This window comes from Oratosquilla oratoria, chromosome 20 (assembly GCF_046742065.1).
Source record: "Oratosquilla oratoria isolate Oo_2021 chromosome 20, ASM4674206v1, whole genome shotgun sequence".
Taxonomy (NCBI): Eukaryota; Metazoa; Arthropoda; class Malacostraca; order Stomatopoda; family Squillidae; genus Oratosquilla; species Oratosquilla oratoria.
The window spans coordinates 45,131,125-45,158,070 of NC_134796.1; the positions used below are offsets into that span (position 1 = coordinate 45,131,125).

General features: G+C 39.8%; 2 protein-coding genes across 6 annotated transcripts in view; one reads left to right on the forward strand and one right to left on the reverse strand.

Annotated features, from left to right (window-relative positions):
* Positions 1-4,563, reverse strand: part of Lis-1 (LisH and WD40 domain-containing Lis-1) — a 28,733-nt gene extending 24,170 nt beyond the window's left edge. Inside the window, exon 1 of one of the 3 annotated variants that reach the window (XM_076203992.1) lies at positions 4,438-4,563. The gene's annotated coding sequence lies outside the window, so the exon portion shown is untranslated. Of the gene's footprint in view, positions 1-4,272; positions 4,292-4,437 lie in introns of those variants that run through there. The other 2 variants (XM_076203994.1, XM_076203996.1) reach the window with 2 other exon arrangements.
* Positions 4,564-4,709: 146 nt separating this feature from the next.
* Positions 4,710-24,979, forward strand: LOC143036529 (dehydrogenase/reductase SDR family member 7). 3 transcript variants are annotated; one of them, XM_076203997.1, is made up of 9 exons: positions 4,710-5,039; positions 10,518-10,662; positions 12,168-12,235; positions 14,450-14,599; positions 16,286-16,389; positions 18,465-18,704; positions 20,033-20,152; positions 21,186-21,346; positions 22,813-24,979. In XM_076203997.1, the coding sequence occupies exons 2-9, from the start codon at positions 10,541-10,543 to the stop codon at positions 23,006-23,008; spliced, it is 1,161 nt and encodes a 386-aa protein (XP_076060112.1). In that variant the 5' UTR covers positions 4,710-5,039; positions 10,518-10,540; the 3' UTR covers positions 23,009-24,979. The 3 variants fall into 3 exon arrangements, with proteins under 3 accessions (XP_076060112.1, XP_076060113.1, XP_076060114.1); XM_076203998.1 differs by having other exon boundaries at positions 4,963-5,054; XM_076203999.1 differs by lacking the exon at positions 4,710-5,039 and adding an exon at positions 5,374-5,393.
* The last annotated feature ends 1,967 nt before the right edge of the window (positions 24,980-26,946 follow it).

A 26,946-nucleotide genomic window follows, 5' to 3' on the forward strand; every position in this document is an offset into this window, starting at 1 on the left:
TTACACACCTGTTTATTATCACTGTACTGTATCATCATTACTGTATCTAGAACAACCATTTAATACTGACCTTTTACAATGGAAGGCCTTCACTGACAAAAATCATTACTTTACAAACCAGCAGGCAAAATTATGGAAGTGACAATCTGTACATTCTCTGGGTGTTGTTTTTACAAGTGAGGGAGAGGGGAGAGGGGAGGGAGAGGGGAGAGGGGAGAGGGGAGGGAGAGGGGAGTGGGGGAGGGGGGAATGAGAGTGAGAGGAGGGAGAGGTGGTGGGGAGGGAGAATGAGAGTGAAGGGAGATTTTAAGTGTGTGTATGTATGTATATGTGTATATGGATGCATGCATGTGTATATATGTGTATATATATATATATATATATATATATATATATACACATATATATAAACCTATCATTGGTGAAGGGTGGAAGGCCGAGATAAAGAGAGTGAACATGAGGGGATGACTGAGGATGAGGTGGATGGATGGGGGGGGGAAATGTCTGTTGAGCAAAAAAGGGAGAAGGCAAGAGACAGGGACTAGTGGAGAGCGATTGTATATAGAGGATACGGTTATGCAAAGAAAGGAGGGGCAGGGGATGCTTATGTGTGAATGACATTTTGATGCAGACTAAAGGGATTTCTGCCAGTCTTCTCTAGTTCTACATGAAGGGATGGAGTTAGGAGGGGAGGGGGGTCACTGATTATGGTGTGGATGTACTGTGTGTTGCTCCATTGCTTCTGGCCCAAGGCAGTGAGTGGGATACAGGAATAAACCATCATCCATGAGGATCTAAGATGAGGGGGAGTAAGCATGTGCCTTTGACTTGGCAACCTCCCTTGTAAGGGGAAAAAGCGGTGTATGTGTGTGTATATATATATATCACAGGGAACCCACAGTTGGAGTGAAAGAAAAACTTCGGTGAATATTAACTTCTATATTTCAGCTGCTAACTGCAGCCCCATTCAGGCAAGATGTTATCCTTCATTCCAACTGTGGGTTCCCTGTGTCCTTTACAAATGTGCTACTACTTTTCTCTAATGAACATGTATACACTTGGGTCTCTTTAATCCAACAATTGCCAACCACCACATGTGCTGACATTTAGGCCCAGGACAAACCCAATTCAAGAACTGGTGTTTTATATCCTGAGCCCAAATGTCCACACATGTGGTGGTTGGCAAGTGTTGGATAAAGACAACCTAGGTTTCTGTGTGTGCTCACACACACGTTACATATATATATATATATATAGAGAGAGAGAGAGAGAGAGAGAGAGATGTACTTGCAAGTTGTCCTTGAGGACAGACACCAGAGAACTTTAAACACTACAAACATCCTCACCTCCATACGGAGATGCCACCCTTTGGGGGATAACAGTCTCCAGACTGGGCCTAAGGTCTTCAACTCTACTTCCCCAACCCTTTCACACAAGGAGCCAACAACTGGTAACTGCTCTCCTTCTCACATTACTATAAGCTGACAACACAGATAGGCCCCAACATTCCAACCTTTCTTCCAAGAGATTTTTGGGAGGAACAATGTCCCAGTCAGCCTCTGCAAAACTGCAAACACCCAGACAGTGGAATTCAGTGATAATCATTACCAGCTGTAAGTCAACTGCCTTTTCATTGTTCTAATACACTGTATATGTTTATATATATTTGTAATGTTGGAAAGCTAGCTGTGACAGCAGTCCTTTTTGGCCCTTAATTCACCGATATTTGATGATCTAACATATTAATTTCCTTTTTTAGGAGGATTCTGGCCATTTGAGGAAACACTAGTCTGGTGAATTTACAGCTGCCAAAGTGAGTAGTGGAACTGGATTTTTGGGAGAAACAGATGCCCATGTTTGTATCTTCAGTTTTCCAAGATATGCAATTATGTTCTTGGCAACAATCTTGCAAGCATGATGTGCTATTATTGTTGGCTGTGTCTTGCTGCATCAACCTTGACCCAAGAGCAAGTGTATGTGCATGTGTGAGTGGGGGTATGGTCCTTTGTCCATGACTAAGCTTTTTATGGGTGTGGGATGGATGTAAGTTTTCACTCCACCACTCCCTTTATATGGGGGAAGAGGCCTTGTATATGATGTATTAATATCAATATACAAATTTTGTTTTCAATATGACCTAGATTTGAGGTGATGACATGTGCAAAAGGTATGAACAAAGAACAATACTGGTGGTATTGTGGGACCTTGTGGGTCGATACTACAGTCAACTGGTCTTCATTGTTTCGAGACCACATTCTTTGCCATCCAGGATAATTATCCCTTTCTTGTTGTTGTGCATACCTGTTTCAGTGATCTACCTGGACAGCTCATGTCTGGACTATCAAGGGCCTTTATGTCTAAACTACCATTGGACAAATTTTTCTGTGAAGTGGCACTGTTTAAGTCCATTCAATGCTCCGTTTGATGTTATGAGCTCTAGTTCACCAGTGTTTCTATCCATCCATACAATATTTGTTTGATGACTTGCTGTTTAGGTGAAGACAATTCCTTTTCAGGATAATTATCTTTTTTACCTTCCTCCTCTCCATTTTCCTGTTTTAGCAGTATGTTTGTCAATTTCTTAACATTTAAGGTAATTTGTGGTTTGAGCTTTACTTTTGTTTTAATTTGTTTTAACTTTATGGTTGAAAGACCTTCTGGAAATTTGGTCTTTGTCCTCTCATTCAATCCAGACATCAGTACATAATCTTGTTTGTCTATTTACTTCCCCATTTGCACATCACCCTTTGTAGCTCTTGTGCTATGTGATCAGTGCCTTTGATCTTTTCAAGTCTGTGAAACCATAAGTTATTTTTACAATTATCCACTATACTGTGTCTATGATAGTAATATCCTCACATACATCCAGTTCCCATTGAACCATTCCTAAACATTTAGCACATGATAGAAGTCACCTACCACTCCACGTCCTTATATTTTTCTCAAGCACTACACACCAAAGAATTCTGCAATTATGTGCTAATAATAGTAACCATTCACCTGAACAATATGTGCACATCAATTTTGTTTACCAATACCAAGTCCTGTTTTTCGTCAAATTTACACAATCTGCCATAAATTCAGTTATAAACTTGTTCAGACTGCATATGATCTCATTAATAAATCATAGGAACAGCCTAAGCTGGCAAGAAATTTTGTAAAAGGTTAAATGGAATACCCTTTTCACCTTCCACATTCAATTTCCAAACTTCCTCAATAAACAATCCTTTCTGATCTGCATTTCATTTATTTCAACCTCATTTTATTAACTTTCCTTAATTCAGAGTTTATGTACATTCATTCACTCAAATACTAAAATACATTATTATAATTTATGATCATGAATGACTCACACAAATCTCTTTTAATCAATACTGGTAGGCAATCAGTGTATTATGTAATCCACCACTGATACAAAAGACAGTTTTTATTGACAATGTCATTGAAACTGCTTGATCCAGCAATTAAGAAAATATGCCAATGTTAATGCCACACAACAATATATACTAAAAGCACCACAAGTACAATTTATATTCATTTAATTTATATTTACAACCATGTTTTCACCCTTCAATGTATGAGGAAGTAATTTTTTACCATTGGAATGTAAATTTACCATCCATTTCCGAGCTATAATTTATGAATGCAGTAATAAAATACAGGATTTTGTTGCATGCTGCTTAATGGATTGTCACTTGCAATTCATTGTATACTCCAATATGTACAGTACTGAATCCACCCATTCTCAAGCATTCAGTGAAACTACCTTCCTTACACCTGTTTACCCACTCACATTCACGCAAAACAAGCCAAAAAAGATATTCGTTCAAAGGCAGACTGGTTACGTACACTAATACGAGTCTCACTTTTCACAAACTCGTATTTACTCCTCAATCTTGTGTACTTTTCCCGACCATGACCCTCAACTCCTGACTCAAGGAACCTCGAAAACCTTATGCCAGTCACTTTACGAAGGCATACCAGTATCCTCACCATTACAAGCACGAACAACATTTACTCTCACCCGTAAAAAGAAATACCAATTTCTCAAAGCCGTACATTTGTTTTTCTCCGATGTAACAAAGCTCGCTTCCCGATTATGAACACCGATCGAAATGACATGTCTTGCAATACCACACCCATTTTCCTTGCACCAAAGCTCATCATAGCACTCATCCTATGGCAATTTATTGTGACACTCATTTCCGCCTAAAGTTAATACTTAAGATCACATATGACGACGTGGATTAAGTGAAATACGCGCAGATTTACCATCCTTTAACAGCTGACATTCGGGGCCATCTTCATCCTTTCCAATGACTCACCTAACAATTTCTATCTCATGACGTCATTATCTATTAATTTAACACATTTATATACATTTTAATAGCAACCTAAGGTCCAATAATGCATTTTCTACATGAAATTGATACTTACTTTAAAGCATAAGAAGGTTACACACAAAAACACGAAAGTGTTATGTCTGTACGCAGACTGTTATTTTGCACTACTCGAAACTCTCGTTTATGGCGAGACTTGGCGAGATCGATCGGGTGGAGAAGAAAACTGAGAAAGTGGTTCCACAGAAATTAATGTCATTACTAGTCTAAACAAATCCATACAACCATAAATAACTCACTATTTACCATTAAGCATATTTAAAGATGATCTAGCTTTTATTTCTGAGGGAATTAGTATTAACACTATTTAGAATGATTGTTATTTAAAATGTTACCAAATGTTGTCCTTCAATAATATCGTTTAGGCAAACATATATGTACATCAGATTTGAAATTAGAATTTTTATTCATCTTATTACACTGTTTCCATAAACTGACCTAGTCTGCAATATAATAGACATTACTGTTATATTCCTGTATGTAATGTTGACACATTAAATTTTATACACTGAAAACAATTCTTTTCGTTTTCATGATATTTTGGAAAAGTAATTTGGCCTGATATATATCACAGTGACTAAGTGAAACTGATAAGAGAATAGCGACGGGAGGCAGGTCAAGGAAAAGAAGCAAGTTCAAGTAATGATACTAAAGGTTGTTTTTTAGATTTTACAGTTAAACCGAATATAAAATAGAATTTGCACTGAACTGTTTTACATCAGATCACAAATAATTGTAACATTTGTGTAAAAACATTCATTTACTACCACCCAGGGTTTTTTTTTTTTTTTTTTTTGTCATGGCGAATATTATTTATGTTTCAAATTATTTAAGTCTGTAAGTTTGATTTTTAAAGATGTCCTATATTTCCTACTTTGTCATGAAAATTATTATATTTATTTGTAATGTCAATTGGAATGTAAACATGTAGCTGATGGCCGTCGGTGTGGTATGACATTGCCTTGGCTCTGGAAGGACCGACAAGAGATTAATGTATTTTTTTATGCCCCATCGCTTCATATTGAAGTTTTAAGTACATTTATTAAGCCCTTTACCACGTCACAATTCATTATTGTGTGGACAATAATTGTATGAAGGTGTCACACAGTCACAGTGTAATTTTTGTTCCGTTATTTTTTCGGTGAATTCAGCTGATAATGCTTGTGTTACGTACCAGTAAGATTTACCTATGAAATGCAAGGATTCATAAATAATATTCTTACGCGCTGTCACCCATTTACGTTTTGATTTATTGTGTGCATAATAAATTCTGTAATCACACGGTGATGTGGCAGTGTTACAGTGTAAGACTTCACAGTTCGTTCCAAATTTTTACAAGGCCGTTATTTGTATGTTCAGGTGAAATTATAGTACGTAACAGTGTCTCCACATGAGGACAAGAAATGCACTTTGAGGAGAAAATAAAATTAATTACTGTGTTATGCTGTTATGCCATGCTTTCAGTTTCACTTCATGTATGAAGTAGATCCATGATGATGATACTTAGTTTACTACAGTACTTGTTATGTCCCATGACAGTCGGAGCAAATAGGGCTATATTTACCTAGTTGTGTTTATCTATATAGTTGTATTATACAGGAAGGGAGCTATGCTAGTGGTGACCCATCTTTGTATCTTTAACCATCAAGTTTTTTCTTAAAATCTTGAATAGTGTTTGCACACACTGTTGCTTTATGGCTTATCTAATTTATTCCAGGTATCCACCACTCTGTGTAAGAAGCTATTCTTTTTCAGATCTCTTCTATAATTATCCTTTTTGAGTTTCTTTTCATGCCCTCTTGTTTTTCCGTTATTCCAGCAAAGTGCTGTCTGGCATAATTACCTTTTGATAATGTATAATTACTGATAAGCTTATGAGTTGTGTTTTTAAGTGACCTCTTAGGTCTACTATGTGCTCTAGTCACTTGTGGCATAACTGAAAGCATGTGGATCTCGGGTCCACCTGGTTATGGGTTTGAGTCCTGCATCACACTCTGATTCTCAGCAGTGGCTATATTTCTTCCATTTTAGGAGAATGGCAGCTGCTGACTGTTCCCCTCCAGCTTCTATAAGCTGATGACAAAGAAATAGTTCTGCACTAATACAACGCAAAACAGCTTTTGTTTTCTTCGCCTTTTCTTCATCGTCTTTTTCTTCTTCATTTATTTTTTCATCTTTCAAGAGAGATCCATGGATAGACCCAAGGAGTATTGCCAAAAGTTTTAGAGGGAGTTTACACTGTCTAACGGTTCGACAGGCACATGTTTAAAGTGAAGTGTGAACAGGGTATTTGGGGTTTAACCAATGTGTTCAACAACCAAATAACCCGTTCACACATCACTTTAAACACGTGTCTGTCGAACCGTTAGACCATGTAAACCCCCTCTTAGGGTTGTAGGTTTCCACTCAGTGGTATGGGCATCAGTTGTCTCCACTTTTTTCAAATCAGGAGAGCTGAGTAACTGGTAAGTGGTTCCTTCAGGGAAGAGCTAGGACTTCCTTCAGACTTTCTTTCCAGGAGGAAGACCAACTACTGCCTCTGTACCTCTTTGTGGTGCCCTTGGGGATCACTTCCCATGGAGGAAGTCGCTGCTAAGTGTGAGGTATCAACTGAGACCAACACTATAAATCAGTCATTGTCAGAACTTCCCTCCATATATCTAACCACTTCATTCTTCCCATTACTAACTCAGTTCTCTGGTGAAAGTGTGTAACAGTCAGGAAGGCAAGAGATGGTGATCTCAAGAAGCACCTAGTCACAGTCCACGTGGTGTGCAGTACAGGGTGGGTACTCTTTATTTGGATTGAGGTGGGGAGGGCAGCACAGCTCACCATCAGCTTGCATGACTGAGCAGCCCTGTTTAGGATCCACTCTGTTCACCCCTCATGGTGAGGAAGCTAGAGAAGGTGCCTTAGTCATAGCTCCCCTCACCCTCACCTGATTGGTAAGCAAGCTCACCCTTCACCCTTGGCAATAGCATGACTACACTAAAGAAGACAATACATATGTAGGGAGCAGCATCCTGGCTGTCCGCCCTAATTTATGTGAAAAAGTGGAGGAGATACAGTTGGAGTTGATATGAGATCTTGGGACCAATCCAGAGAATGAGAGTCATCTTCGTTAGGGTTGCACCTCCAGATGGAGGTCAGGGTGTTGACAAGTTTTGAAGATGGGATCACCACCTGTCATTGGTTTCAGTCTAGTAATAGATGCCATATGCCCAGATACAGTTATGCCATACAGGAGAGACAGAACTTGTTAATAATTTTTCAATTTAGAGTCTATTCTGTGAGTGATGTATAGGCCAGCTTGGTGGCTGCAGTTGGATACTTTGAGGCTTTTATTCCCCTACTATAGAAATATAAGACCAGAAATTTATTGATAATTTTGTTTATCCTGGTCAGTAGCTAACAGTGGTCCTTGGGCCTTCCCATAGATCTCTCTGGGAAGACACCTTGAACTGATGTATGCATTGTAATAATCTGGGGTTTCCTTGATACAGGCTGAGTGTAGTAGATGGAGAAAAGTGAATGCTGGTTGTCAGCTCTTCTTGTGTTCAAGAAGTGGAGGAAGTATAGATGAAGTTGATAACGAGAGGTCTGAGGGTTAGACCAAAGACTCTTGGGGCTACACCTTCAAATGGAAGTGAGGAAGTAGACGGTGTTTGAAGATGAATAGGAGGGAGATGACTCCTACATACTTCTTGCATGACCACTCTGTGTGGGTGTCTGTTGTCAGGCCCTGGAGCATAATGAAGGATTAGAAAAGAAAAAGTCCTGAAATAGACTATAGTTTTTTTGAGAACAGTAGTAAATGTGTCAGGAAGGAGGGAAATAATGACTGGAATCCCACAAGGGTCATTACTGGCACCAATAATATTTTTGATTTATGTAAGTGACATGATGGAAGGTATTACTAGCTACACTAATGCAAAGATTATGAGAATAGAAGATGAAGACTGCAAATTGTTACAAAAAGCTCTAGGTAGAACATGTGACTAGAGCTAAGTATGGAAAATGGACTTCAATCTCAAAAATTGAAACTTGTTAAAAATGAGCAAAAGTACAGAGGCCATCAATGATTTATTCAGTGGGAAGTGAAATGATTACAGGAGTGAAAGAGGAGAAGGACCTAGGAGTTTTGGTCATGGATAACTTGTCACCTGACAAGTAACATCAACAAGATTATAGGCAAGACAACAGAATGTTGACAAACATAAGACGCTTTATTCTACATGAATGGAGAGACTAAAAAGAAAAATTATTGAGAACCTAATCCTTCTCAGATTAGAATATGAAGGAGTGGTGTAGCCCTCACACAAAATGATTAGATATAAATAAGAAAATTGAGAAAATGAAAAGAGCAGCAATCAGATTGGTCCCCAACTTAGCAAACAAACCATATAAGGCAAGGTTAAACATATTAGGTGTGCCAACGTTGAAAAAAAAGCGATATGATTGCAGTGTTCAGGTCATTGAAAGGAGTGAACTGATTGGCAGAGAACATCTATTGCTTTGGGAGGGGAAATCGTCGCCTTGGGGGAAAAAAAAAAGCCTAAATGATATAAAGAACAGAAGGAGATTGTGAATAGATGAAGAGATCTATTCTGATTCAAATTTAGTTTTGAGTGGATGAGGAAATGGAGGGTCGCCAACAGCTTCTACTGTTGGGCCTTGCTATAGAAGATTTCTGCCTCACTGCATTGCTCGTGACCCAGGCAGTGTGATATGGGACCCTTCATTGAGATAGGAGTGGTGAATGTTAATGATGGTGATGATTATTTTCTTTCTCTCTCTTCCCTCTCTCTTTAACTCTCTTTCTCTCCACCTCTCTCTTTCTCTAGGTCTCAGGCAGGTGATAGGGATGGGTGGAGAATGACTGTGTATGAATGACATTGTTATGCAAGGAAGGGAGGGTTGGGGGACAGGGGGTGCTTATGTGTAAATGATATTTTGCGCAGCCCAAAAGGATTTCTCCCCATCTTTGTTTCTGTATAAGGGGACAGAGAGGTGTGTGTGTGGGGGGGGGGGGGGGTTGCTGATTAAGTGAAGTGGTCTTGCTGTGGATGTACTATGTCTTGCTGCATTGTGTTTGACCCAGGTTAGTTGACAGATGTAGGGATGACCCATCATCCATGAGGAGCTGAGATGGGAGAGGTGGAGGGGGAGTGAAATGGGTGGGAATAGGTATGTGCCTCTGACTTGGCTACCCCCCTTATGAGGTGAAAAAAAAACTCTTGGTATATAGATAGATCCTAACTCCTTGTGGATGAAATGCCATCCCTGTCTTCTGCCCACTGTCTCAGTCAGAAGCAATGCAGCAAGACACAGCACATCCACAGTAGGGCCAACCACTTCATTTACATGACGACCCTGACTCCTTATCCTATTGTGTGGAAATAGAGAAAATGAGCAGAAATCCCTATGGGATGTGTCGGTTTATTTTCCATTCATGCCTATCTCTTGCCATCTCCTTTCCCTGCCCAACAGACATTCCTCTTGCCCTCTCCCTGCTCAACAGACATTCCTCTTGCCCTCTCCTTTCCCTGCCCAACAGACATTCCTCTTGCCCTCTCCTTTCCCTGCTCAATAGACATTCCTCTTGCCCTCTCCTTTCCCTGCTCAACAGACATTCCTCTTGCCCTCTCCTTTCCCTGCTCAACAGACATTCCTCTTGCCCTCTCCTTTCCCTGCTCAACAGACATTCCTTTTGCCCTCTCCTTTCCCAGCTCAACAGACATTCCTCTTGTCCTCTCCTTTCCCTGCTCAACAGACATTCCTCTTGCCCTCTCTTTTCCCAGCTCAACAGACATTTCTCTTACCATCTCCTTTCCCTGCTCAACAGACATTTCTCTTACCGTCTCCTTTCCCTCCTCAACAGACATTCCTCTTGCCCTCTCCTTTCCCTCCCCAACAGACATTCCTTTTTACTCAAAACCCCTTATACCCCATCCATCAGCTGAGATAAAAGGGAAATGATTGATGGGTGGATAATGGGTGCTTGCTTTGGCTGGCTATCTCCCGTGTAAGGGGGAAGAAGCATTTGGTATATAGATTAAGATTTTATCTCTCAAGCATAAAGTGTTATATAAAAAGAAATTGTTTTTTGGTTGACAGGACCCTAACTCTCTGTGAACGTCATGGGCAACAACATGGAACAGTTAGTAATTGGAGGAGTGGTCGTGGGTCTTAGTATTATTTGGTTACTCTCGTTGCCTATCATCAATTTTATCATCATGGGAGCCATCTTAGCCTTCCTCAGGTAAGCAAATATTGATTATTTCATGGTGTAAGCTCGTCTTTCACTGCACCACCCTAGCCATATCCAGAGAAGAACACAATATTTCTCCTTGTGTGACTTCGGGCCAGTCCACAGACTGTTGCCGGTTACTGTGAGGCCATGGGTCTCCTGCAAGAGAGGTGTGGGTCAACAGATTGATCAATATAACATGCCTAACTCTTTTTAATTCCAATTGTATATTTAATCATGGTTGTATATATTTAATGTGTGTGTGCTCACATAACTACAAATATTAAATAGTATTAATGAAGAGGTGTCACTAAACAGATTGATTAAATTATATCTGTGCAAAATGCTTCATATCTCTCTCTCTTTCTTTCTCTCTATCTCTCTCTCTCTCTCTCTCTATATATATATATATATATATATATATATATATATATATACATACATATATACATACATATACCAAAGGCTTTTTCCACCTTACACTATGACCTTTAAATTCTTCCAAAAGTTAATAAATCTGTATGGAGAGCTATGTTTTGTTGATATCATTCAAGTTCTGTATCCTCTTGCCACTCTCCCACCCCAAAGAAGGAGACCATCCCTGTCAGTTTTTTCCACTTCTTTCAGTGTTGTGAACACAGCAGTGATGTCATACTGTAATTTAGAATAGATTAGGAATCTTGTATGTCATGTAATTTACCCATAGTGTTTGGAAAACTGAAAGAATATTGACTTTACGAATAGGATGTCTTTTTTTACTTTAGCTATGAGATGGATATTTGAAGTTATGAATGGGAAGTCATTGTCATCATTATCCCCCATCTCATGATATTGTATTTCTAGATTTTTCACAACAATTAGCAATCTTAATCATTCTCCCCATGATCTTTGCATTATCTGCTAACATGTTAGTGTAACTAATTGTTTTGATAAGAAATAGTATAGGTGCCAGCACTGACCATTGTAGAACCCTGCTCATCACTTTTTTCTATCCTGACATCTCATCCTTACAAGATGAGTCTTAAAGAGAATTCCTCTTCCATTCCAAGTAGTTTCCCCCCCCAGAGGTTTCTAAAATGCTCAAGTTTCCATAGCAGTTTATTTCTTCCTCTCTTTGCACTTCACAGTGCTTTCCTGGAACACATAATCAAATCATTAAATAAACTCTGTTTGTAATACAAATTGGCTCAATACTAAATAATGTAACCCCATAGATAAACGCACAAGAAAAAAAAGAACCTAGCAAGATATCATATGCCCCTGTTGTAGTTACCACATAGAAGACTTAGGACATTATCCTACACTACCCAGCATTTGAGGACTAATTTTTTTTTTTTTTTTTTTTTTTTTTTTTTCTTTCTTTTCTTTTCTTCTTTCTCTCTCTCTTTCTTTCATTAAAAGACCTGTGAGTCATCTCAGTGGCCATGGCCAAATACCTTGAGGTTGTAGGTCTTTGCGGGAAAGATCCTAGATAGCTAATGGATTGCTCTGTATGATATTGATTTTCCCATTTACAGGTATTTTGTTTACCCACTGGATTGTGATTTGACTTTACTCTTCATGAAGACTTTTGGAAAATCACCAGGTTAGTAGTTTGGAAGAGATCTGTTTGACTGAACAGATGGTGAATAATTAATGAGACTTTAAATTCTCTTACTGGGATTTATTGATAGGTTATTTAATATTACTGTATGCAGTACATAGCTGTGTAATCATGTGAGAATAAGGTCTTTGAAATCCATATTGTACCCCCATGTGTCTTGCAGAGCTGAGTTAGATATTGGTACCCAGGTCCCTTTTTTTTCTGCTCCACATCATTAAAAACCCATTATTACCTTGTAATTCACTGATGGGAAACGAGCATTTCCTAAGTAGCCAGCAATGGTCCTTGTACCCTCGTGTACATCTCCCTGGAAGGAAAGACTCGACTGTACAAGGAATGATGATGTTGCATAAAGACGGCAGAGGAAACACGGACTGGAAGTGAAGCGTTTATTCACTTCCAGTCCGTGTTTCCTCTGCCGTCTTTATGCAACTTGTTCACATGGATTTTCATTGATGTTAGTAAGTCAGGGGTGAGGTAGCTAACCACAGCACCTCCACAACACCATCTGACAGTCGGTGTACCCCAACTTTTTTCATCAGTTGGCAACAGTAATGATAGTGATCGATCTCAAGAATTTCACTGACTGGAACCTGCACCCCTGCAGTGGTCAGCAACAGGCTCTCTCATAGATTTCTCCAGGAAGAACCATTGGGCTGTTGTCTATGCTGGATGAACGCGGCTTAGTTTCTTCGTCACTTGCCAAGAGAAGGAAAAAAGAGGGAAGGAGATCATTTTTCTTGTTTTGAACAATGGAGGAAAGCTGGTCAAAGCTGATGGATAGAGGTCTTGGGTCCATTCAAGATATCAAATGCCAGCCTCACAGGGCAGCACCTCTAGATAGAGATGGGGATATTGATGGGATTTGAAGATGGACAATGGGGAGATGTTTCTCTCTGATGTCCATCTTACAGGACTGCCTCTTGCAGGATCCTGTCATGAGGGCATAGTGACTTGTCTTTGTGTTGGTAACAAATGAAGATAGAGAATGATATGGATGGTGGTTATGGATGGATGTCATCCAAACACTTCATCCTTTTGCCACTCTTTCATCCCAAGGAAGGAGACCATCCCTGATGGTTTTTTCCTCTTCTTTCAATGTCGTAAACACAGCAGCAATGTCACCGTTTGTGCATGGCACATGAAAGATACTGATTGTCTCGGTTTGAAATGTGTTATATTTGTGTTATGATTTCTGTACGTTTATTACTTGATATGTTGTTACTACATGGGTGTTGTGTGTGTGTGTGTGGTTTAGTGTTTGTAGTGGGTATGTATGCTGACCTGCCCACCCCACCTTAACCACTTTGGTACAATGATGCCGGCATCAGTGTCTTCATTATATATATATTTTTGTGGTTGTACATGAGTTACCCCTGGATTCTGTGGACTGGTTTGGTCATGTTTTCTGTATTTATTATTACTCTGAGTCAAAGAGAACTAGTAATACAGCAGTGACTTTATATTTTATAATGCAAATAGTGTGATACATCATTCATATGGCAGCCAATGCTGCATGCGAAAATTTGACTCGCACTGAAGTGGTTAAGAAGGGAGATTCTTTGGTTTGTAATTATAAATGTTGTTACAACTACTGTTGCCAAGCGGAAAAATTATTAATGTTCTTATCATATTAGAGGACTGATTTTTTGTACACTGTATCCACTCTTGGTTAAAAGTAACTACAGAATTATAAACTGCACTCAGTATTACAACTGCCCATATTTAGTTAATACTTAGTCAAGAGTTCTTAGGCAATGAGACCTCTCTGGGCATTGGAATGTTCTGTCAGTGTTGCCACTGTGATCTATGCCAGTTCCCACAAATGAGAGATTTTTTCCACAAAATTCCCATAAGGAAATCTGGATTTCCACAGTTTTTTCTCACAAAAAGATGGAATTATTATATACACAAATAAGTTCATTGCAACATATAATTTACTCACAAAATATCCCATGTAAGCTAATTTCTCACACAAATTTGTGGAAAATTTCCATAAAATGGCATCTTTGTGTTCTTCTACAAGTCTCATAAATGAAATACAGTGTATAAGAATACAGTACTAAGATGGATTGACTTGATCACTAGTTATGAATTTATACCTGTGATATTTGTGTAATTTTTTCATACATGCTCTTAAGTATTTATAGTAAATACAGATTTGAAAGTGAATGTTTTTTATCTGTTATTTACCAGAAATTCTCAAGGGGAAAGTTGTTTGGGTCACTGGTGCATCAAGTGGAATTGGTGAAGAAATTGCAGTTACGTTGGCAAAATATGGGGCCCGTGTTGCCCTTTCTGCACGATCTGTAGAGAATTTGGAGAGGGTGAAAAACAGATGTATAGGTAAGGCATTATTTTTATTTACAATTAACATTGTTGATGAAAAAGGGAGTTCCTTATGTAATAACAATACAGTAGTCTATCTATATACCAAGGGCTTTTTCCCCCTTACCAGGGAGGTAGCCAAGCCAAAAGGCTTATACCCACTCACCCATTTCACTCCCATCCACTGCCCCTTCCCCCCCCTTCCTCATCTTAGCTCCTCATGGATGACAGGTCATCCCTGCATCTCACCCACTGTCCTGGGTCAGAGGCAATGTAGCAGGACGCAGCACAACCACAGCCAGAGCCCATATATGCCTAAGTGCTATTTCAGGTCAAAGTTCTTTGTAATGCCACCTTGGGGCAAAGTTCTTTGTAATGCCACCTTGGGGCAAAGTTCTCAGTGATACCCCCCCCCCCCCATCACCACTTCCCACCTCCAACACCCCTCCTGCCAATTTTAGCTATTGGCTTGCTAAATAATTAAATAGGTTTTAAAAATTGTATTTAATTCCCCTACTCCAGAAAGGATAAAGGAAAATTTTTCATATTTTGTTAATTCTAATGCAAAATTCGTTGATTACAGTAATTTTTTTTTTTATTATTATTTATTTATTTATTTATTATTTTTTTTTTTTTCAGCCTTGTGGGCAGCCCTAAATGTGCCAACCCCTGATCCCTGACCCCCATGTGAGGGCACTGTCCACAGCATGGCCATGGCTGCTTCACTTAATCAGCGACCCCCCCTCCGTCCCCCTCATGCATAAAAAGAGACGGGGAGAAATCCCTTCAGGCTGCATCAAAATATCATTCACACACAACCACTCTCTAACCCCCACCCCTTCCCTTCCTTGCATCACAGTGTCATCTATACACAGCCTTTTTCCACTCATCCCTATCTCCAGCCTTCTCCCTTCTTTGCTCAACAGACATTCCCCTCATTCTTGAGGCCCCCTTCACCCCATCCATCTATCCATCTTATCCTAGGTCACCCCCTCAAGTTAACTCCCTCCACTTCTGCCCTCCACACTTCTTTTACTAATATTTCTTCACTTGTTCTTTCCATGTGTCCAAACCATCCCAATACTCTTTCATCAGCCCTATCTGCCATCTCCTTTTACATCCCATCTCTCCTTCTTACCTCCTTGTTTCTCACTCTATCCAACCTTGTAACGTCTGCTATACAATACAGTAGTAGTATTTAGATGTTATCATTATTATATAATTGACTTATATTATTATAAAAGTCCTCTCTTTTTCTGCATGAGGGGACAGAGAGGGGGGGTTGCTGATTAAATAAAGAGGCCTTGCTGTGAATGTGCTGTGTCTTGCTGCATTGATTTTGACCCACAGCAGTGGGCAAGATGCAGGGATGACCTGTCATCCAGGAGCCAAGAAAAGAGTGAGGGAGGGAGGGGTAGAGAATGGTAGTGGAGTGGGTGGGAGTGAAGGGGTGGAAGTGGAGTTGTGCCTTTTGACTTTGACTATCTCCCTTGCAAGGGGGAAAAAGTCTTTGGTATATGTATGTATTTATCTAATTGTAGAAAGTCATGTACAGTTCCAACTTAACCTGTATTTTCTATTTCCAGTTATATTTAGATTTGAACTCGTGTATTGTTTGTGCTTGGGCTATATCATCTTTTAAACTGTTCCATGTATTTATGCATCTATATGGAAAACTGTATACATCATATCCTGTACTTTCAGAGGGTGGAAGCAAGGAGGAAGATATTTTAGTATTGCCCATGGACATACTGTGTTACGACAAGCACGAGACCTGTTTTGATGCAGTTATTCAACATTTTGGCAAGGTAAAGTATAGTTGCGTCTTCTCTTGAGACTCAGCACTATGTCTCGCAGAAATCCCATTCCCACACTCACTGTCCCTATTCCTGCTGCTCCTCCTCCTCCTTTTCCTCCTCTTCACCCACATTTTCCTCCTAAGTCTAACCTAATCCTCTTTCCCTCCTTCCCTCCTCTTCCCCTTCTGCCTTCATGTATCTGCTCTTTCTCTTTCATTCTCTTTCCCTGCATGTATGGTTGTCTGTCATCTTCCCCCTGAGATCAGTAATGCCGAGTTGCAAAAGTCTACGCACTTCAAGGAGTCTGTTCAGGGTGGGGCAGAAGTGGCAATTCCCATGGGTGCAACGTTGCCAATTTGACCACCGACTATTGGATCGTCATTGTCACCCAGCCCATTCATTTCACCTGTGACACTTCATTGTGGCAACATGGGAGGGGAAAGCACTACCACATGTCATAGAATTTATTCAAAGCATTGTTATAATCCTATAAAGTGATATTAATTGTACTTTACAGCTTTCTTTACCATATACAGAATACTATAAACTATATTTTTTATATATAGAATATGAAAAAATCAAATATCACATAGACGGGAAATAAAAGAGGCTTGTACTAAGGTTGATTTGGCAGAATGGCTTGTGATGAATCACAATATGTGCCACACTTGGAATGGAGTCCTTGCAGTGCACAGACTGTAGTTGTGATCCTGTTAGACAAACATAAGAATCACCTCCCCTGAACCCATCTTCAGAATGCAAGGAACCTCACTTTCTGCAACCCTGAGGGCCTCTGGCTCTAGACTGCTGGAAGAGGATGAAGGTCTTCATTGACAATCACTACTTTTACTCCCTTTATTAATCTAAAGAGGGCTGACAGCTGGTAGCTACTCACAACCTCTAGCTAGCCATTAGCACAGAAGTAGAGCAAAGCAACACAAATACGAAACAGATTTTAGTAAGGAAAAACAAAACAAAAAAAAAGTTCCCGGAGAGATGTATGGAAGGTTCTGTAGACTGTTGCTCAGTACTGTGGGGCTGCGGGTCTCTGTTTCTCTATTTATGTACCAAAAGGCTTCCTCCCCCTTATGAAGGAGGCAACCAGCCAAGGACACCCTCTACCCATCCCTGTGGGTTTTGAGTCAGTGACTTTGAGGCAATGCAAGCATATATATATATACCAAGGATTCATCCCCCTTACAAGGGAGGTAGCCAAAAAACAAAGGCATAAAAACCACTACTACCCACTCCATCCCCAACATGCTCCACTCCCTTCTACCCTCTTCTCTCCCTCTTATCCTAATATACACAAATTTGAGGCAATAATTATTATTATTCTCTTCCCTACACCTAGTTCCCCATTCTGTACTCCTTGAAATTCAGCTGGGAACTAATGACATCCACCTGCAAATTGTTGTCCTCTAAGATGGATGTCAGAGGGAATTATCTCCCCACCACAGACCTTCAACACCTTTTCCATCTGGTGATTCAACCCTGAGAGGCTGACATTTGGTCTCTGGACTGGGCTCAAATTCTCTGAAAGCTTCAGTTCGTATTTCATCCATCTTTTTACATAAGGAGAATTTATGGTGTTGAAGGTTCCCCTCATGCAACACAGACAAAAGCTGAGGCTTTCTTTCTAGAAAGATCTCTGAGAGGGCCCAAGGACTGTTGACAGCAACTTTAGAGCCATGAGTTCTCAGTGAAACCTGGAGCTACAGATGTTATTATTATTATGACTTTGACAGTTAAAGAAAGCAGCCTTGCTGTGGATGTACTGTATCTTGCTACATTGTTTCTGATCTAGGGCAGTTGTTGAGATACATTGATGACCTGTCATCCATAAGGAGCTAAGATGAGAGGGAGGAAAATGTGTTGGAGTGGAGTGGGTGGGAATGAAATGTGTGGGAGTGGTTACTTGCCTTTTGACTTGGCTACCTCCCTTGTAAGGGGGGGAAAAAAACTTGGAATATAGAAAGATAAAATAGAAAATTATGTTGTTATATCCAATACACATATCTACCTGCTTTGTTTCATAGATGTTTTACATGCACACCTAATAAATAATCTCGACTCTTTTTCAGCTCGACATTCTTGTCAGCAATGCTGGTAGGTCACAGCGAGCTCGATGGGAACATATTAATATTGACGTAGACCGGGAGTTGTTTGAGCTCAATACCTTCTCCCTTGTTGCTCTCTCCCGTATTGTCACCAGATACTTCCTCTTGAAAGGAGAAGGCCATTTAGTGGTAACCTCAAGTACTGTCGGCAAAATGGCTGTTCCTGGGTCAGCTTCATATACAGCATCTAAGCATGCTTTGCATGTAAGTGTATTGTTATAGCATTTTGTCCTTCACTTTATCTCCCGTCCAAGACTCAAGTGTAAAGACAGTAAACACAGAATCTTATCACTGTAGTCAAAGAGGAAACTAGATTACCTAGATTTAATGGGAAGAACAAGTAACCTAACCCCCAACATATTGGGTTTGACTTTCACATTTTTTCTTAACTGGATTAGAGTTGAATAGGGTTTGTTTGTAATGATTTTAGCTATTTAGAGGTGTTGAAATTGATTTAGGTGTCATATTAGTTGTCGAAAGTACTTCATACAAGTGTATTACTTTGTGTTAATTATTTCTCTGCATATAGTATGGGTCTATGGGAGTAGAGGTTTAGGAAATTATTTTGTCTCCTAACACCTGTGAATATTGTTGGTAAGGTGTTGATCCAACTATGTTTTGACCATTGGTAATATCAATCTGTTGCCCCGGATTTCCTTTGCAGAAGACCTGAGCCCACGGGATCATTTGTAATACATGCGTATACCAAAGGCTTTTTTCCCCCTTACATGGGAGGTAGCCAAAAGAAAAAGGCATAGAAACTACCCCTACCCATTCCATCCCCTACATACTCCACTCCCCTCTACCCTCTTTCCTCCCTCTTATCTTGGCACCTCCTGGATGACAGGTCATCCCTGCATCTTGTCCACCACCCTGGGTCAGAAGCAGTGTCGCAAGACACAGCACATTCACAGCAAGGCCCCTTCATTTATTTGGCAACCCCCCTTTCTCCGTCTCCTCATGCAGATAAGGAGAAGGCGGGGAGAAATCCCTTCAGGCTGCATCAGTTTATTTCTCATACATACTCCCTCACCCCCCATGCATCACAGCACCATCTATACACAACCCTTCTCCATTCACCCCTGTCTTCTGTCTTCTCCCATCCTTCCTCAACAGACATTCCTCTCTTTCTCAATGCCCCTTTTACCCCATCCATCCATATCATCCTAGGACACCCCCTCATGTTCACTCCTTCCACCTCTGCCTTCCACACCAGTTTTACTAATCTTTCTTCACTCATTCTTTCCATGTGTCCAAACCATCCCAATTATCTTTCATCAACCCTATCTCCCAACTCCCTTTCCACCCTTGTGTTCATCTCTTCACCTCCTCATTTCTTACTCTATCTAGCCTAGTAACCCCTATCATACTTCTCAGGCATTTCATCTCAAACATATTCAAACTCCTTCTCGGTGACCCTTCCTTGTTTAATTAAGAGTGTCTGGTATTAGCTAGAATAATATATGTAAATATATTACTTCCAGTAGCTTATATAGAAGAAAATTTTTAATATTATTACTCTCCTTCAACAGGGATACTTTGAAACCTTACGTCTTGAGAAGGCTGGTCATAACATAGCAGTCACTATGCTATGTCCAGGACCTGTGGCTTCAAATTTGCTCAAGGAGTGTTTTGTGGAAGTGAAAGGAGAGGTTTGTATCTTATGTTTATGTATGAAGAGTTTATTTCCATACATATATATATACTGTATATATATATATATATATATATATATACATATACCAATGGCTTCTTCCCCTTTTCAAGGGAGGTAGCCAAAGGCATAAATCCACTCCCACGGATTTCATTCCTACATACTCCACTCCCATTCACCACCACCCCCCTCTTTTCTTGGCTCCTCCTGGATGATGGGTCATCCCATCTTGCCCACTGCCCTGGGTCAGAAGCAATGTGGCAAGACACAGCACATCCACAGCAAGGCTGCTTCATTTAATCGCTGACCTCCTTCTCCGTCATCACATGCAGAAAAAGAGAAGATGTATATAATTACAAGATATGCATGTAAAATAACTTATAAATACCAAAGGCCCATTCTCTATTATGAAGGGGATGGCTGAGTAGAAACACACACTTATGTAATGTATTTATATCTATCTATATATACCAAGAGGCCTCTTCTTCCTTATAAGGGAGGTATTTACCTAGTCATCCTGGAGGTGCTAAGATAAGAGGGAGGGTGGAGGGGAGTGGAGTATTCAGGGATGGAATGGGTGGGAATGATTTTATGCCTTTTTATTTTTGGCTACCTCCCTTGTAAGGGAGAAAAAGCCTTGGTATATGTATGTATGTATGTATGTATTTACCTAGTTGTATCTTGTGGGAAGGGGAGCTATGCTTGTGGTGTCCCGTCTCTGTAGCTCGTCATGGGCTAAGAGGGCGTGCTCGTATTTAGTATTTAATTGCAGAAGACAAACATATTTATTTCTGTGAACAAGATGGAGTCGTACAGGTAGTACAGGAGAGATTTAAGGAGGGACAGGAAAAATTAAGAAGTTATCGACATTTTTCCTTGAGTGGAGATGTCTCCAAACATAAAAGAATGCTGCATGACCCTGGCCCATAGGGATGTTTTACAAGACCTTACACTGAAGAAGACCCCTCAACCAAAGAACATTAATCCCATGTTAAATATTCTCTCTTCATTCTCTCTTCATTGATTTGCAGAAACTTGGCAAAGAGCGTGAAGGAAAAAACATGAGTGCCGAAAGATGTGCCGAATTATCTGTAGTAGCCATTGCGAACCAGCTCTGCGAAGTTTGGATAGCAAGACAGCCTGTGCTTATCTTCTACTATGTGATGCAATACTTTCCTACCATGCTACGATGGTAAGACACTTTTTTTTCTTTTTTTTTTTTCTTTTGGGGGGGGGGGGTAGCTTGAATGAATACATTTGTCCAAGATAGGTTAGTGGACAAATGGAATAGTTTGCTAATAGAAGCGGTAAGTACTCAAAGTATATACAGGTTCATCACAAAATATGATGATATGTTGACTCCCATGTTGTAGAGGGACATGTGACGAGTATGTTCTTTTCTGCCTCCACCATAGATGCAGTTTGTACTTGATCAATAACCTCAAAATATGTCTAAAGCCCCCTTCACTTCATCCATCCATCCATCCATCTCTTTCTTGGTATTTGCCTCAAGATAAATCCATTCACTTCTGCTTTCCATGTTTTCTTTGTTAGTTATTTTCCTTATTCATACATACATATACCAAGGGTTTTTCCCCCTTACAAGGGAGGTAGCCAAAAAGAAAAAGGCATAAAATCATTCCCACCCATTCCATCCCTAAATACACTCCACTCCCCTCCACCCTCCCTCTTATCTTAGCACCTCTTGGATGACGGGTCATCCCTGCACCTTGTCCACTGCCCTGGGTCAGAGGCACATCCACAGCAAGGCCACTTCATTAAATCGGCGACCCCCCCCCCTTATTCATGCTTTAGAAATATGTAAACCAATTTAGCAATGTGCTCCTATATGACCGTTCCCTTTGCACCCCTGTTCTCAGTCTCTCCTCCATATTTCTTGCTCAGTTTCTTCTTGTAACTATCCATGTGTATACCAAGGGCTTCTTCTCCCTTGGCTAAAGTTGGAGGCACGCACCCACTCCCACCCATTCCATCCCCATTCCACTCCCACCCACCACTCTTACTTCCATTTTACCGTAGCTCCTTGTGGATGATGGGTCATCCACATCTCCTACCCTCTGTGTTGGTTGGAAGCAATGCAGCAGTTCTTGTAATGTCTTATCATATTTCTCAAACATTTTATCTCAAAAGCATTCAGTCTGTTCTTCTTTTCCTTCCATATTTATCATGTCAATGCTCCATGCATCACTGTGGGTACATTCCTCCGTCATACAACCTTTGCATTCAATATGACATTTATCTAATTCAGATTCCTTTTCTTCTAGTTTCTCCTTGCACAGTTGTTGTTGATGTTGTTGTCGTTCCCTAGACTGTCTGTCCGAGCAGTGCCGTCTCCCCAAGGAATGCTACAGCCGAAACTGGGTTTTCCCACAAATCCTTCATAGAGTCTGTTGTGTTGTTTGCGTGCATAATTGTGTATAATGCAGTCTTCCATTATGTGTTGTATGGTATGGGGTGAAGTGTTACATCCTGGGCAGCTGTTCACAATGCAGTCATCCAGCCTCTTCTGGTAGCTTAGAAGTGCTGGGTGGTGGCCGCACCGCAGTCTGGCCAAGTGGACTCTGTCCTTTCGTGGGAGAGAGGCTGGGAACGAATTGTGTTGCTGTAACATTGAAAAATACCTTTTTATATTTATAGGGCAATTGGCTTGCTGAGCGTCAACACCATAATGAAGATGAGGGATGGTAGAGTGGACATAATAGACTATGATGACAGTTCCAAAGAAGTGAAAATAGGCTTTGAATTGTGCCCCAAAGAAGAGAAAGATTTAGACCCCAAAGAAGAAGAAACATGTTCTGAAGAATGCACCAAAGAAGAGAAGCTAGAGTCTTGAATGTTCCAAAGAAGAGAAAGAATGTTCTTAGGAACGTCTAGAAGAACAAAAAAATAACATGTAGCAGTGCAGTGATCAAGTAGATAATATCTTGCTATGTTTTTACCTTATTGTATTTACATATACATACATATACCAAGGCTTTTTCCCCCTTACAAGGGAGGTAGCCAAAAAGGAAAAGGCATAAAATCATTCCCACCCATTCCATTCCCATTGTAGTATACAGGAAGTTAGTTATGCTCATGGGGTCCTGTCTCTTATTTTTACAACTATTATACCTAGTTTCAAATACATGAATGCTTCCAGTTATGCCATCTAGGCTACTCCAAGAGTGAACACATATGTACATACTTTAGACTTCTTTTAGTTTGGTCTCACTTTTGTGAGAGCCACATGTCTTAAACCAAGAGATCATGTCTTGTCAGTTTTTGTCCACCCTCTTCAGTTATCTCAGCAGTGCAATAAGATCAACCATTTTTTTTTATGATGATGATGATGATAATGGCAGGTTTTGTGCTTCTGGCCTCTCCTCATGTGGTTTATGTGAGAGGCCGGAAACCAATCCGGTCACTGCTCATTTTTATTTCCTTGATCTTGTTTAAGGGGACCGGCTGATCAAAAGATGAAAATCTTTATTAATTGGGTTATTGCACAGAAATTTATGCCAGGAGTTAAGGACACCATATACATCTTTCCTAACCCAAAAAAACTAATCTGCAACCCTTTCATGTTTTGCCCCCCCCATCTCCCTTTCAAAAAAATTGATAATTTTGAAATGACTACTCCTCCTATAATGATTGCTCTACATGAATGAAATTAATACGGTGGAAGGACCTTATCCAGACCTTCAAACTAATAGAGAGAAATTTTAGTTAAAGTAATTAGTTTGTGGAATTTTAATTTTTATATCTTTTCCCACCCCGTCCCCCTTCAAATAAGGAAATTTTTTGGGGCAAAAATTAACCCTTTCAGATATAAAAAAAAACATTCTATTTCATAAATCAGGCAGATTTAGACATATTATGTGTGAATTTTCATTGAAATTGATTAAGAAGTTATGAAGGAATAGAAGTTTGAAGGTATAAAACTTAGGTTTTGAGATACGGGCCGTCAAAGTTTTCACTAACTTTGAACCCCTACATACTAATATAAATAAGGGATATCATGGCATTTCCTTATTTAGCTTTTTAGGCTTGAATGTTGATGATATTTAGAAAAAAAATTATTCATATTCAGTCATATATGTTGATGTCCAGTCATATAATCCTCTGTCTTCTGGCTCCTGGTCCCCACCTGCATTTTAGGCAGGTTATTACATTAGGGTGTCATAGCTTGCTTACTTTGTAATTCTTGCCTTTTCCTAGCTTCCTGAAGGTGTTTGGTTTGCTTGCGAGGACATGGCATCTCAAAAATAGTATAACAGCTTGTCAAATGACAAAAGGATTGATGGTGGCTTGCAGTGGAGCGTATCACTCAATTTTTGTCTACTGTTTATCGCTTTCTGAGGCATCTACCCATTCTGGGGTCTATATATAACCTCTGGTGCAGAGATAGGGTTGCCAGAAGTCACTAGGAATAGCACTCAATCATTACAAATTATTGTTATTTATTGCAATAATATATATATTGTAGTGACCAATACGTATCATAGGGCCGAGATGGGGTCGAGTTGGGGGGAGGAGGGGGTTTATTTGCCATAACTACGAAAATAAGGCGAATTTTGATTAAATACTCCACATACAGACTGTCGATTGCCATACGCAGATGTAGACATTTTTTCCCAGTTTTTCATTTTTTCCCAATTTTCATCGATTCTTGACCAGCCGGTCCCCTTAAATCTGTAAGACATTTTTTTTCTTTTTCTTCTTCTTCTTTTTCTATCATCTCTTCATTCTTGCTGTGAAAAGTCACCTTTATGTTTTTCAGTAATCTGTGTCTCATCCACAACCTTGCAGATATGTTTTTTTTTTTTTTTTTTTTTTTTTTTTTTTTTTTTTTTTTTTTTTTTTTTTTTTTTTCTTTTTTTTTCTCTTTCTATATTTTTTTTTTTTTTTCTCTCTCTCTCTCTCTCTCTCTCTCTCTCTCTCTCTCTCTCTCTCTCTCTCTCTCTCCAGGAGACGGGTTATCCCTTGTTACCCCTCCCAGATCTTTCTCTTCTTTCACCTTTGAAATAGTTTCTCCTCCCGTTGAAATGTTTCTGGAACCAACGACAGACACCTTCATGAGATGGTCCTATGAGAAGGAAGTCAGAAAGTGTCATGTCCCTAAAGTGCATTAGCGCCAGGAATAAAGCTAACAGAGCATTAGGTTTCATTGCTAGGACGGTAATGAATAGAAGTACAGTGGTAATTATTAAACTCTACCTAGCGATAGTGAGACCCATCCTTGACTATGCGGTTCAGTTTTGGTATCCGTCCTACAGAATGGACATCAATTCACTAGAATCCGTACAGAGAAGAATGACCAAAATGATACATGGAGATGCCTAGTGTAGGCCTTATGGTCACTTGCAGTCTCCTTCATTCTTATGTTTCTATGTTCTTACTGTCCATTTTCAAGTCTTGTCAACTTCCACACTTCCATTTGGAGGTGCAACCCCAAGGGGCTGGCTTTCAGTCTTTGTACTGAGCCCAAGGTCTCTCCGTGTTGACCTACAAAGACCAGAACTGACAGCTGGTAAGAGCTCTCCCACCTTTTCCAACATTCATCTGGTGACAAACAAACAAACATACAAATACCAAAAAGCCCTTTTCCCCCTGATAAGGGGGTGGCCAGGTGACCTAGAGAGAATCCCACTGTAGTGTAGGCCTCATGGTCTCTTGCAGTCTCCTTTATTCTTATGTTCTTACGTAGTACAATGCAGACACTGTCCAAAGTCTCCTCCCAAAGAGATCTATTGAAGGACCCTAGGACTGTTACCAGCTACTGTGGAAGGGTTTTTGCAAGACTCGAGAAAATGATAGATTGATTGAGCTGTTTCCCACTTCCAAAAATATTCTGTATTTTCTGTTATTCCACTCCAAGTATACCGTCTCATTCATCTTTGTAAAAAGCAACAATCATCCTTGTCTCTCACTCTTGTCATGATCTTTGCATCATCTGCAAACATGTTGGCATATCTTGTTATACATACCATCATGTTGTTTATGATTAGGAACATTTTTAGGTGCTATTATCATCCCTTGTGGGACTTTGCCAATCACTGCCCCTCCTTCTAATATCTTAGACTTGTGCTGTGACAAGTGAGTTGAAAATGTGGTAAACACATTAGGTATATTTTTTGGAGGTACATATTTTTTCATGGTTTGATTTACTTGATTAGTTTAGTCTCTCACATCTTAGGCTTATAAATGCAGACTCTTAATTAATTTAAGTAGATTTGTTTGGAGAAGAAAATGAATAGATTAGCAGGTGTGTAAAGATTACACTACCTTTGAGAAAATTATGTTTTGATCCAATATATTTCTTGTTAAGCTTATAAATGCAGACTCTTAATTCATTTAAGTAGAATTGTTTGGAGAAAAAAATTGATAGATTAGTAGGTGAGTAAAGATTACATTACCTTTGAGAAAATTGTGTTTTGATCCAGTATATTTCTTGTTAAGTGGAAATAGATACGCACATATATTAAAAGGTCCCTACCCCCTTGTAAGGGTGTGGGGTGGCTAAATCAAAGTCTACACCCATCAAAAAACTCATGCATTGTCCCTGCCATTTTCGCACTTCATGGATGAAAGTTAATCCCTGTTCCCGGCCACTCTCCTTGTCCCACATCTACTTATACTTCTCTTTCTTCTTACATACATACATATACCAAGGCTTTTTCCCCCTTACAAGGGAGGTAGCCAAAAAGGAAAAGGCATAAAATCATTCCCACCCATTCCATTTCTGAATACACTCCACACCCCTCCACCCTCCCTCTCATCTTAGCACTGGAA

Excerpts from the sequence above, each read along its gene's own strand:
- LOC143036529 (XM_076203997.1), top strand. The coding sequence starts at position 10,541 with ATGGGCAACAACATGGAACAGTTAGTAATTGGAGGAGTGGTCGTGGGT. Across the intron at positions 12,236-14,449 it reads GACTTTTGGAAAATCACCAG|AAATTCTCAAGGGGAAAGTT; the intron begins GTTAGTAGTTTG and ends GTTATTTACCAG. Across the intron at positions 18,705-20,032 it reads CATCTAAGCATGCTTTGCAT|GGATACTTTGAAACCTTACG; the intron begins GTAAGTGTATTG and ends CTCCTTCAACAG.